The 12926-nt window shown below is 40.4% G+C and overlaps 1 protein-coding gene across 1 annotated transcript in view; it reads right to left on the reverse strand.

The window, feature by feature from the left end:
- The window catches only part of LOC126278980 (protein Njmu-R1-like), a 97049-nt gene that overhangs the window by 47737 nt on the left and 36386 nt on the right, over nucleotides 1–12926 (reverse strand). The window contains exons 3-4 of the mRNA XM_049979283.1: nucleotides 4029–4154; nucleotides 1129–1315 (exon numbers count right to left, since the gene is read on the reverse strand). Coding sequence (XP_049835240.1) covers nucleotides 1129–1315; nucleotides 4029–4154 — 313 coding nt within the window. The remainder of the gene's footprint in view (nucleotides 1–1128; nucleotides 1316–4028; nucleotides 4155–12926) is intronic.

Raw genomic sequence — 12926 nt, forward strand, 5'->3', positions numbered from 1 at the left:
TATGCTTTTCTCTGATATTTCTCCCCATCTATCATAAATATGTACCTTTTGTGCCTAATCCCAGAATATTCTCATATACTTCATATTTTCCTTCTAACATTTGGCAGATGATGGAACCCCAAGTTCCAGGAGTCTATCAGCCATTGTAGCCTAGTGCTGCCACAAGTAGAAACCTTATATGAATTTCACAAAGCCTTCAATGATTGCTAATATTCAAGAAGTACAAAGAGTACTAGGGGCATCAAATTACAGCCCCATTAATTTACTTTTCCATAATAGTCTCAATGACTCTCATTATTATTTTGAACCAATAAAAAATGTCATTCCATGCCCCATTGATCTCTTTAGTTGTAGAATATCACCACATTATCCTTTTTTTGTGGAAAGAAAGTCTACTATAGGTACTCAATACAGGGTACTGAAGAATACTGAAGCCTTCTGTAGTTAAATAGGCACTACAAATTTTTGACTGATGAGCTGCACTAATGAGTACCAGAAACTGCAGCACTTTTCTTCTCTTCATGGCAGACTAGTTTCTTCTGTGACAGTTGTATTTTCATCTACTTCTCATTTTGCAGTTTGATTAGTCACAAACAAAAACTTCCTTACTTTAATGTGGTTTCCCATAATCGTGTGAACTGCACTTGTGAACAGATGCAAGGATCCAGTGATTAAAGACCTATTCATCTTTAGAAATGACTGTTATATGCTTGCGACTAAATGCAACTTGGGGACCCTGCTAGCCACCTAGTCATTGTGTATACACAAAGTGGCAGGTCACATCAGAGACCTGAAAAGATCTTCTACTGAACTTCTGTCAGTATTAATGACTTCTAATTCACTGGAATGTAGTTGGAAAAGACAACAGCCGCACCTGCTTTCAGCTTTCAGATGTAAGATTTCTTTATTGACAAACTGTTTTCTGTATGGGTACAGCACACTTGTGTAAAATGCTGAAAGTTGTACTCATTTGGTTTGTTTCTCAAAGTCCAAATTGGACTTTGTCATATTTTATCTAGAAACCAAATATTGAACACACTTGACTTACAGTATTTTGTGAGACTACAAACAACACCAAAACTCTAAAAAAATAATTTACCAGAGCAATCATGCTTGAAACATACATACTGCATTTTGTGGAATCCTTTGTGCTAATGCTTCACAATATAGAGTCAGTTCTGGCCTGAATACTTCCAGATTTGTGTCAGTGTCTGCAAGAAGACAAATTAAAGCTTGCTCTGACTGTGTATTCCTTGAACCACAGGGTAACAGGATGTAGTAGCAAACAGCTGGTGAGCTTGGTTTCTCTGTCAAGCTGGAATGTATTTACATAAGAAAATGAGATAATTATCTACGACATATACATAATGAAAAATTATTCAGAAATACATAGCATATCAGAACGAATGTACAGATTATTATGAACAATAAGTTAACAACAGTACTCAGTCAAATAAAAATGTCTTCTATGATTTAATTGTTTGTTTGAGTGTCGATGTTATAAATTACTTTTTATTTCTGGGCCACTTTGAAATAATAAAGGTTTTACAAATATATACCTTTATTATTTTGTGAAATATGAGATAACTGTTGCTGTGCAGAGTGCAAAGCTTCATAATGCAGAGGTTTTTTTTGTGGTTTTAGGGGGGGGGGGGGGGGGGGGTGTGACGACGACTCTGCATTATGAAGCTTTGCACTCTGCACAGCTACGGTGTACACAATGTTGTATTGCATAACATTAAGCACTGTGACTACTCTTTCACTAGTCATAATTTCTTTAGTTGTATGCCCAACTAGATTTAAAGTTATTGGTGTATTATGGTGTGGCTTTGAAATGCTGCAACACACACTCTCTTCTGCATTGCTGCTCATGGTTTTGCTTTCGATATGTTACTGGCATATCAAAGCCTTCAATTGAACTCTATTTCTTTTGATCAGTTGTGTGTGGGTGAAAACAGCCGCTAAGCATGCTTTTTACAATTTAAATTCTATATCATCCTCTGTAATTAAATCGGTTTTTATAGCATTTAGACTGGTGTTTAGACCTACACTATATAATTTGTAGCCAGTGTCTAAGAGGCTTATTTTCGGTATTCATTTTATTTTCTTTTTTTAAAAAGGGAAATCACTATCCTATTTCAGTTCTTTGGAACTTAACTGGATGTAAAAAGAAGTAAAATTTTGTACTTAAATGCTGGTATACTGTACTTTACAAGTTCTACATTATGTTGTTTTATGATTTTCAGTTACTCTTGTGACTACTTGTAGTTTTTCTTTTGTTGTGTCACTGTAGCAATATTACCTAGTTACCTAGAGGCTACACACTATTGCATTACCATCAGATCAGAGCTTTCCATAATGTATAAGCCCCTCAGTCACCCTGACACAATCCAATTTTACTCATTCTTGATCTGCAGAGTTCAATGCTTTCATAGGGTGTGATGTATGTAATTCTCAATATTATTAATGGATCTATTCTGTGACTTGTGGTGTACTAAATCTACAACCACATTTGGTTCACTTCTTGTTCTTCTGCATATTTCCCAATTAAGGTTGGTAGCTGCTAGCTACAGTTTCTTGTGTAGCCTGTTCAAATTTTTAGAGACATCTGCTTGTGACAGCAGTTTTTTGTTTCAACAATTTCTTAAGCAGCCTCCTTCCAATAGATAGTCCAAATTTCACCACTCTACTTTCATACCATCATTTCATCATTGAACTTGACAGCTTAGCTGACTGATGCTTTTGATAAAGATGTCCTTGTCCTTCTATCAAGTAGACTTTTGAAGGTTTTTGGGTAATGTTTTTATTTTGTAAACTAAAAAATGGTAACATTGTTATGACTACAGAATGGTCAAAATTATATTATAACCTCTGAAAACACTTATATCTTTGACGTGGCTCTGCAGCTTTAGTCTTACTATAATGTAGTCAGTAACAGATATCGTAGTTCTTGCTTAGCAGGCGTATTTATGGGTGTCACATTTACTAAAAAAAGAAAGTTTGGGATGTACAGTTGATTGTTTTTTAAAGTACTCAAAATGTTTCTCCACATCTTATTCATCATGTATTGTGAGCCTCTTTAGTGTATTTTTAGTGTGTTATATTAACTAAATCAATTTTTTGTAGTAAAGGAGACCGGACACAGAGAAGCAGAAGTGTTGAGTTGTTGACAGGTGTGGATAAAAGAAAGAAAACTTGACACTGTAAGGAAAAGACAGATTGCTACTTACTGTAAAGATGACTCATTAAGTTGCAGACAGGCACAATCAAAAGACACTTACACATTAGCTTTCAGCTGCAGCCTTTGTAAGAAATATAGAGAGAAACACACACACACACACACACACACACACACACACACACACACACACACACACACACAAGTAAGCACACCTCACGCACATTATCTTTACAGGAAGTGGCAATCTATCTTTCACTTACATTGCTCATATTCCAACCTGGAATTTCCATAGAAAGAAAACTTTTACATCAATTTTTTTCTTCTTCTAGAATGTTAACTAATTCTATGTCTCTATTTTTTGTACTATTCCATTTCTGGTGGCGATATTTAGTGTGGTTGCAATATAAATTTATGCAGTGGTTCCCACTATGACAAAGTAAGATCATTTTTTACTTTTGGCTTGCACCTACTCTTCAAGGTGAGCAGTGTTTTGCACTTCACAAAGCTTTATGTTTTTCAAGATATTCTTGAACTTTAGTATCCAGTTTGGAAAAAATCACTATTTTCAACAAGTATGTCCGCAAAAACATGCTTTTTTATCTTATTTTCTTTGTATTGAAATAGATGCTGCACCAACAGAATATAACTGACTGCAAATGTTAAAAAAAACACACCTCTGTCACAGTTTTTCCAACATTTAGATGTCTTTTTCATACACTGAATTAATGACTCTCAAAATTTAATTCTTATTTACATTACAATCCACTTATTACTCAATATTATGTTTATTGGCAAATAAATCTGTGTACAAAGCAGATTTTGGAAAAAAAGCAGCACTAGTCTTTACCTAAACTCCATTCCAGAAAAATTTCCTGTCCCAGTGTATATAGCCCCTTTCTTCAGACGTCTTATCAGGAATAATTGCAGCAGACATTCTTGCTCTGATGTAAGTGATGATGAGAGGAGTTTCAATCTGAAAACAAAAGTTATTTTTATTTTAGTCCTTATGCAAAACTACATGAGAACTGGCTAAAGTGAAGGTCGGTCCAAGAAATAATCTTATTTGCAAATAAAGTATTTCAAGAATAAAAAACAAATGATGTCTAAAATACGCAGAAAGCACAGGGCTAAATCATCTTAGTACTTGGTTACTACTTGTGCTGAACAAAAGCTTGAAGTCTGCCTTCTGCAAAAATCTTACAATCTTCTACATTTGAAGCTTCCAATTTAGTGTTCTTTCCTGAAAGCAAAATAATAGAGGTGTGTAGTACTTAAGCTTGTTTTTGAAGGCTCACGAACACTTGAGTTTATTTATCTTTAAAGTTTCATTATATCTTTTAAGACATTTTGAAGCTTATATACAGAGCAGCTGATTAAATGAAGAGGTTGCTTGTGCAAGTGCAAAATGCTCATTTTGAAGACACAGAAACAATTTCCATCATTGATAAAGTTTCTGGGTTTGCAGCAGAGTTAATGGTGTCATTTTCTTTCTGCAATATTTCAACAACTCCCCTAGCAGTCTTCATTATGTGTTGAATGCATATTTTGTTGCTTGCTGTTCGGACTCCAACTAAACTGTGAACAGAACAGGTTAACACATCTCTGTCTGTTTGTTTTGTTTTAGGGTGCAAAAACAACTAAGGTCATATATACCCACATCAGAACTGTAGAATACAAAGACAAATAGAGGAGTTAAATAAAGACTACACATTAATCCCAATCGACAAAAGAGAAGAGAGTTAAAAACAGAGACATGGAGAAGGATCTATAAAATATGCCACCGACAAACGGAGGCCACGAACTAAAAATTAAACAGCCTTCGTCATACTGCTAAACGGTCAACAGCCTGCATGTCGCCAATAACTTAGACAGCAAACATGAACAAGAACGAAAGAGATTAAAAAAAAGGGCATTTCATCAGGAAATGCCAGACCATCAAAAGTTGAGTGCAATGAGGAAAAAGCAGTGGGAGAGCACCACATACCAAATGGCAATGGCTAAAGTGACAGTGCGAGAGACGCAACTTAGCTAAAATGATCTCCTTATGGTGAGAGGGCCGAGAGGAAGTTGTCCAAGCTGCTGGGAGAGGCTTAATAATCTGGAGCTTGTTCCCATGAAGGGAGGACCAGTGGTGATGCCAAAGTGACACCACTGGCTGGCAGATGGCAACACAGAGATCATCGGAGGGAATCTAAGAACTAAAGGGCTGAGGTATGAGGACTGCAGCCTTTGCAGCAGCATCAGCGAACTCATTTCCTGTCAGACTGACATGACCAGGAACCCACATAAACATCACAGTGGCTCGATCAAGAGTGAGCAAGTGACAGCTTTCCTGGGACCATTGCACTAAGGGATGGACAGTGTACAACACACAGAGGCTTTGAGAGCAGAAGACACAACTGAAAAGCCTGTGTTGATGGATGTATTGCATGGTCTGACAAAGGGCAAAGAGCTCTAATGTAAATAATGAGCAGTGTTCCAGAAGCTGATACTGAAAAATGTTGGTGGCAATGATGAAGGCACACCTGACACCATGGTCAGTCTGAGAGCTGTTAGTGTGCACAAAGGTACTATCACAAATTTCCACGCGAAGGTCGTGAAATTGAAGATGTTGGAATGAGGCTAAAGCAGTGCCCTTAGGAAATGAATGAAGGTCCACATGAACATGGGCCAAGGTGGGGAAGAGTTTACACTCACAGGGAATTTTGCACACAGCGTGGAGTTAAGCTACTGGAGCAACAGCTGAAAGCGATCTCCAGAAGGTAACAGAGAACAGGAACACGCCCCATACTGGTAATCAAAGGAGTCATTGAAGAAGGGGCATAGCATGAGCGGCTATGCATGACAGACAAATGGCATGCATTTCTGCCGAGGAGCAAGTCACGGTGGTAGGTCAGTGGTAGTTCGGCAGCTTCAGCATACAGACTCTCAACCAGGCTATTGTAAAAGGCACCAGTGGCCAAATGGATGCCACAATGGTGGATAGTATTGAGACAGCGTAAGAGGGATGGAAGTGAGGATGCATAAACGAAATACCCATAGTCTCATTTCAAATGGGCAAGGGACCGGTATAAATAGAGGAGGGTGGTTCTACCTGCTCCCCACGAAGTTCCACTGAGGACACGTAGGACATTGAAGGACCACATACAGCGGGCTATCAGGTAAGACATATGGCAGGACCAAGAAAGTTTCCTATTGAGCACGAGCCCTTAGAATTTCGTAGTTTCAATGAACGGAAGAGCAACAGACCCAAGGTATAAAGATGGTTGAAGAAACCAACTGCACCACTAGAAATTCATACAGATGGTTTTGTCAGTGGAAAAACGAAAGTCAGTGTCAATGCTCCATGTGTAAAGATGATTGAGACATCACTGTAGATGCTGCTCAATGAGACAGGTCCATGGAAAACTGCAAGACATGCAAAATCATCAACAAAATGGGAGCCAGAGATGCCCGAGGGAGACAGGCCATTGTAGGGTTAATGGTGATAGCAAAGAGGACAGAACCCTGAGGCACACTGTTTTTCTGGAAAAAGGTGTCCGACAAGACAGAACCCACATGATCCTTGAAAACTGTCTTTTAAAAATTCCTGAGGAAATATGGCAGGCGGCCATGGAGGCCCCATGTGTAGAGAGTATGGAAGATACCAGTCCTCCAGCAGGTGTTGTAGGCTTTCTCCAAATCAACAAACATGACCACAATCTGGGATTCCTGCAAAAACCATTCATGACATGGTTGGACAAAGTAACCAATTACAGAATGGCACACTCGAAATCCAAACTGTTCAGTGGTTAGTTAATTGTGAGACTCAAGCCACTATACCAGCTGGGCATGAATCGTACGTTCCATCACCTAGCAAACACAGCTGGTGAGAGAAATGGGGTGGTAGCTAGAAGGAAGATGTTTGTCCTTATCAGGATTAGGTGTATAACAGTGGCTTCATGCCAGAGCCTGGGAAATGTGCCTTCTGCCCAGATACAGTTGCACGTATGGAAGCAGAAAGTGCTTGCCCGAAAGAGAAAGGTGCTGCAACATCTCAATGTGAACATCGTCTGGCCCTGGGGTGGAGTATCGGGATGAAGTGAGAGCATGATCTAGCTCCCTCACAGTAAAGGTGGCATTGTAGCACTCATGATTCTGAGAAGAGATGGATATTGCCCAAGCTCCCTCTACTTGTTTCCGATGGAGGAAGGCTGGGTAATAGTGGGAGGAGCTCAAAATGTCCACAAAATGGCAGCCCAAGGTGTCGGAGATATCAATAGTGTCCACAATGACATTGTCTGCTACTCTCAGGCTGGAAATTGGGGAATGGATATTGGTCCCAGCAAGAAGTCAGAGGTTGGCCCACGACAGAAAAGAGAGTGGAACTGTTCAAAGAAATATTGGATGAAATCCAGCTAGCTTTTTTACAATCCCAAAGAACATTATGACACTGTGCACACAACTGTTTATAATGGATGCAGTTTGCCTTTGTACAATGATGGTTAAAAATGTAGAGAGCATGTTTCCATGCACGAATTGTATCGCAGCATGTCTCAATCCACCAGAGGACTGAGACATGGTGTGGTAAAGAGGAAGTGTGAGGAATGGAATTTTCTGTGGCAGTAAGGATAATTTCTGTAAGATATTTACCTGGTCATCAGAACTGGGGATACGTTGTCCATCAAATGTCACCAGTGAGGAGTAAAGCCTCCAATCCACTTTACTAAGCTGCCATTTGGGTGTACACACAGGTGGGCTAGGAGTCAGCAAACAGATATCACATGAGAAATGGTTATTTGAGTATTTGTCAGAGATAATGGACCACTTGAGATGATGCACAAGCTGGGCAGTGCAGAAGGATAGGTCTAAATGGGAATAGGTGTGCATGGAGTCTAAAAGGAACATGAGTGCTCCTGTATGAAGGCAGAAGAGGGTTAGTTGATTGAGAAGGTCAGCCAAGAGGGCACCTCTTGGACAGGTTCCAGAAGAACACCAAAGGGGATGGAGCGCATTAAAGTCACCAAGCAGCAGAAAGGGGTAGTTATCTGCCCAATCAGCTAGAGGAAGTCTGTCCCGTTGACATAAAATGACGGAGGGATATAAACAGTACAAAGAGCAATGTCAAGTGAGGAAGGAAAAGGCAAACTGTAATAGCTTGAACATCGGTAGTCAGGGAGATGAATTGACTATGAACGTCGTCCCGTATGAGCAGCATGACTCCCCCATGTCCGCACCCGGTAGCTGATTGGTTAGCACGACAGACTGTCAATCCTAAGGGCCTAGGTTCGATTCCTGGCTGTGTCAGAGGTTTTTCTCTGCTCAGGGACTGGGTGTTGTGTTGTCCTAATCATTATCATTTCATGCCCATCAACGCGCAAGTCGCCGGAGTGGTGTCAAATTGAAAGACTTGCACCAGGCCATTTCTTACTCCCCCATTAGATGGAATGCCGCCCTTGGGGGGGGGGGGGGGGTTCAAAACAGATCGGGAAGAAATGCAAGAGCTCAAAGCAGTCGTGAGGATGCAATTTTGAAGGCAACAAACAAGTGGATGGTGCAATTCTAAGAGCAGCCATAAATCCTCTTTGTTGGATTGAAGACTGCAAACAATCCGTTGGAGGAGAGTCGTGATGAGGAAGAAATGAATGGGTGTCACCTCAGCAGCAGCTGCTACAGGGCACAGAGGCAGGAGGATCCTGCTCCATGAGGTCTACAGAAGTGTCGGCATTCTCCTTCTATTGACCTGTGGAGCCCAGAGCAGAAAGACGGTTGGTGGTGCGCACTGGCGACAAGGTTGTTGGTTGGGTGAGGGTATCATGTGCAACACTGTAGAAGAGGATCTTCGAGACAGTGAAGGAGAAGACTGTTTTCCCTTGTTTAACTTCTTGGAACTTTTCTGGTGAATGTGTGTGAATTCCTAAGGGACCAAACTGGCTTTTCTGGTTGACAGAAGAAAACTCAGATGTTTGTGGCTGGGGGAATGCAGGAAGACTTCAGGGAGTATTCCTTCTGTCCTTTCCGACCTGCTGACTGCATAGCTGGTGACTTAGCACCATGTGGCAAAACTATGGTGGCGTGTTGCACAGATGGAGGAGAAGATGGGGATGCTAGGTGATTTCACAACAGTGGTGCTGAATTTGAGGTTACATGTCTGTGTAGCCATTTCCTTCATGGAGCAAGATGTAGAAAGAACTGTAATTTAGGTGCCAGATGGTAAACAAGGGGTTTCTGACTAATCAATAATGTGCAAGCAACCAGGTAAGGGACTTTATCCTTCACCAGTATCTCTTGTACAGCCCGCCCATCGAGATACACTGGACAAGCACGGGAGGAGGCAGCATGGTCACCACGGCTGTTGATGCAGTGGGGAGGAGGAGGCTGGAAATCACCCTCATAAGCATCACTACCACGGATTACATATTTGGCTGGGCCTCGACGGGACTCTCAAGTGGGGTTGCAAAGATGACATTGGTAGCACCACACTGGGTTCAGAATATATGGTCTGACTGTGATAATTTCATAACCTGCTTTGATCTTAACAGAAGAACCACTCTATCAAAAGTGAGAAAGAGAGTGTGTGTGGGCACTAAGGAGACATCTACTCTTTTCATCACCTGATGGACTACAATGACACCCTAATCTGAGAGATATGTTTAGATTTCTGCCTTGGTCAGACCATAGAGTAGCTTTGTACAAATAACGCCACAGGAAGAATTCAGTGTTTGATGGGCCTAGACATGAACAGGATAGCCATGGAAGAGTCAAGTTGTGAGCTGTTGCTGTGCTTGAGAATCAGTAGTAGTCTCCAAAAGAAAAGTGCCATTGCACAAACGAGAGTAAGATTTCACAGGGCCAGCAATTGCATCAACACCTTTCTGAATAATAAACGGATTTACCATAGCGCAGGACTGACCACCTCCAGTATGTGAAACCATGAGGGACCATGGAGCAGCTGAGAGGGTCTTTGAATTGTTTGCCTCATTCTGTTTATGTTTCTAGCTGTTGACTGTGATTGGCTCATTGTGAGAAAATCCTCCAGATTCCCAGTATCTCCGGCGGCACGCTCCTTGCAACTGGGGGCCCTCTTCAGGAGGGGGCATGCCCACCTTAGGTGATTGTTCACACCTGAGGTCACATCTCCCCAAAACCCGGCAGAGGGACCAATTGGCAATTTGGGAAGGTAGCAGTTCAGGCAACCACCCCTTCTTGAGCCTGGCCTGTACCAGGGGGTAAGTGCAATCCTACCTGCTGGGAATTATGCATTACCCAGTAACCTGTTACATGTCCGACACGAGGGCCAGCCTTCAGAAGTGCACAGTGAGGAAGAAGAAAGAGAGGAACCACAAACACCAAAGAGGAGGAAGGATACGGAAAGGTGAACAAAGAAAGAAAAAAAGGAACAAAAAACAGTGGAGAGTGTTCCAATATTGACTGCCAAAAATGCTGAATACATTTCCAAAAACAGCCCAGACATGTTCCCCCAAGGGAGGGGGAAAAGAATGGCAAGAGGATAGACATGCAGCATGGAAGGGAAAAGATGCTACAAAAGCTGGAACCCCATGGTAGGCAAGCATTAACCCGCCAAAGAACGGCGAGTCCCCTGTGGGGTAAACACTACTCTGGCAACAGTTTCCAAACTAAAAAAAAAGTTATAAGCAAAGAAATTTCATAAGACAATAACTATCACCAAAAATAACTTAATAGGCACTTATCTATGAGAAGAGAAAGCACTGACGGGTTTTCTAACTCAATTTATGAAAAGTGAGTGCTGGACTGCACACGTTACCCTTTATTGCCTAACATCTACAAATGCAGACATACTTTTGAGTAGGAAGGGATAGTCTGTGACAGACAGCCTTCTTTCAGTATTTCTGGTCAGTGAATGCTACATATTCGTTTTACTTCAGTGACTGCAGATGGCAGCACTGAGAAGCTCGTGATTGTTACAGTTTCACAATGCACAGAGATTTGTGCCAGGTGAGTGTTTGATTTTAATCTTTGTAATCCTCAATTGTTATCAGTGTGAACTCAGAATAAATGCTTCAAGTAATTTATACAATGCCTAAAGTGTATGTTAGAAGCTTTATTTTGAAAAAGCTTTGCTATTTTAGGTGAAAAATCATGATGTTAAGTTTATGTCTTTTATTGTAGATGATAAGCAAACAGTGTAAATGTGGTAGAAATCAGGTGTCATATTTGAAAGCTAGTAATGTAGACACAAGGCGTTTACTGTCAGCCTCAGTCAATCTTTTGCTTTATGCAATCAGTTGATCTGAAACTAGTATTCTCTTGCAGGGCATTTTATGGTACAAAAGCTGGGAACTTTAGGTCCAATTCTAAATAGGAATAGTGAAGATGATTTGGAGGATTCCAGTAACTCTAGTGAAGAATATACACTGCAAGATGAAGTAGAAAGTAGTGACTCTTCCGAAACTGAAAATAATGAATCTGAAAGTACCAATAGATCATCCTCTAGGACAGTTTTAGCATTCAGCTCTATTAAACCAAACCCAATTACACAATGACCATCAGCCTGAAGCAAACAACTCTCTTGTTAGTGGAAAAACACCTACATGTAAGAGGAACATTGTATGACATTGGCAGAAAAAGATATTCTAGAACAACCTCATTCTAGTGATATTATGAATATTAAACCTAGCGACCCGAATCTTACACTGACTACTCCTCCAATAAAATTCTTTGAAAACTGCTGGCCAGTGACACTCAGATAAATTCAATATTTCAAATTAATCTTTTCATTTGACAGAAAACCACTAGCAAACATATCTGACCTGTTGAAGGGAAAGAAAGGAAGAAATTTATAAGAATCATTTGTTTATGAGCATTGTGAAAATGAATGAGTAATCGTAGGATGTATCAAAGTCCTGCAATGTGGCAGTTACTGTTGTCAGTGTTGTGTGTGGTAAAGGAGGTGTGAAAGACCTAGAACACATTAAAGCATTGCTGGAAAACCATGGCCAAAATCATAAACAGATAAACAATAAACTTGATCTTAGTGAATAAGGTAAAGCTAACATTGCAACAATATTAAGTTGTTGATACAGTGAAACACAATCTGTTTGTTTATATCGCAGCACACTGGCAAAATTTTGCACAAGTTATCACTAGAGCTGGTGCAGGCCAGATACTAGTGGTTATGTTCACAGGCATTAAATGATTGATGGGAAGGGCAAGTAGACCTCCACCAGGAATACCTCCTTTGGGAGAAGGGATCTTCAGCTTACACAGGATTCACCTGCAACTTAAACGTTTTCTTTGATAGTTTCTTTTCTTCTCCTGAACTGCTTACTCCATTTGTTGTGTATGAACATTTATGCATCCTGGGCACTCAACAAAACTAAGATCAGAGGATGACCTTTTTGTTGCAATAGTAATTTAAAAATAAGCTGGAAGAGTAGCTTACAATAACTGCATTGATAGTGAAAAAAGTTCACCATTGTCAAATGAAATGATAATTGTCCAGTACATATGGAGTCAAATCGGACAGGTATTCAGCTGATTGGGACATGCAGCACGTATTACTGCAAAAAGAAAGAGAAGATACCCATGAATGGGCCAGCAAGAAAAAAAGAGCGACAATGAATTGGTGGGAGAAGGAGGTAAAGCAGACTTTCTTCTGCCCTTGTACAAGATAACAATCAAGAATAGAAAATGGTACTTGAGACTGGCTATACTCTTCATAGTTGCTTACCTGCATTCATATTTTCTTATTCATTATTAAACCTACTCTTGCATTATTCCTATT

The sequence above is a fragment of the Schistocerca gregaria genome, chromosome 6 (genome assembly GCF_023897955.1).
Source record: "Schistocerca gregaria isolate iqSchGreg1 chromosome 6, iqSchGreg1.2, whole genome shotgun sequence".
Lineage (NCBI taxonomy): Eukaryota > Metazoa > Arthropoda > Insecta > Orthoptera > Acrididae > Schistocerca > Schistocerca gregaria.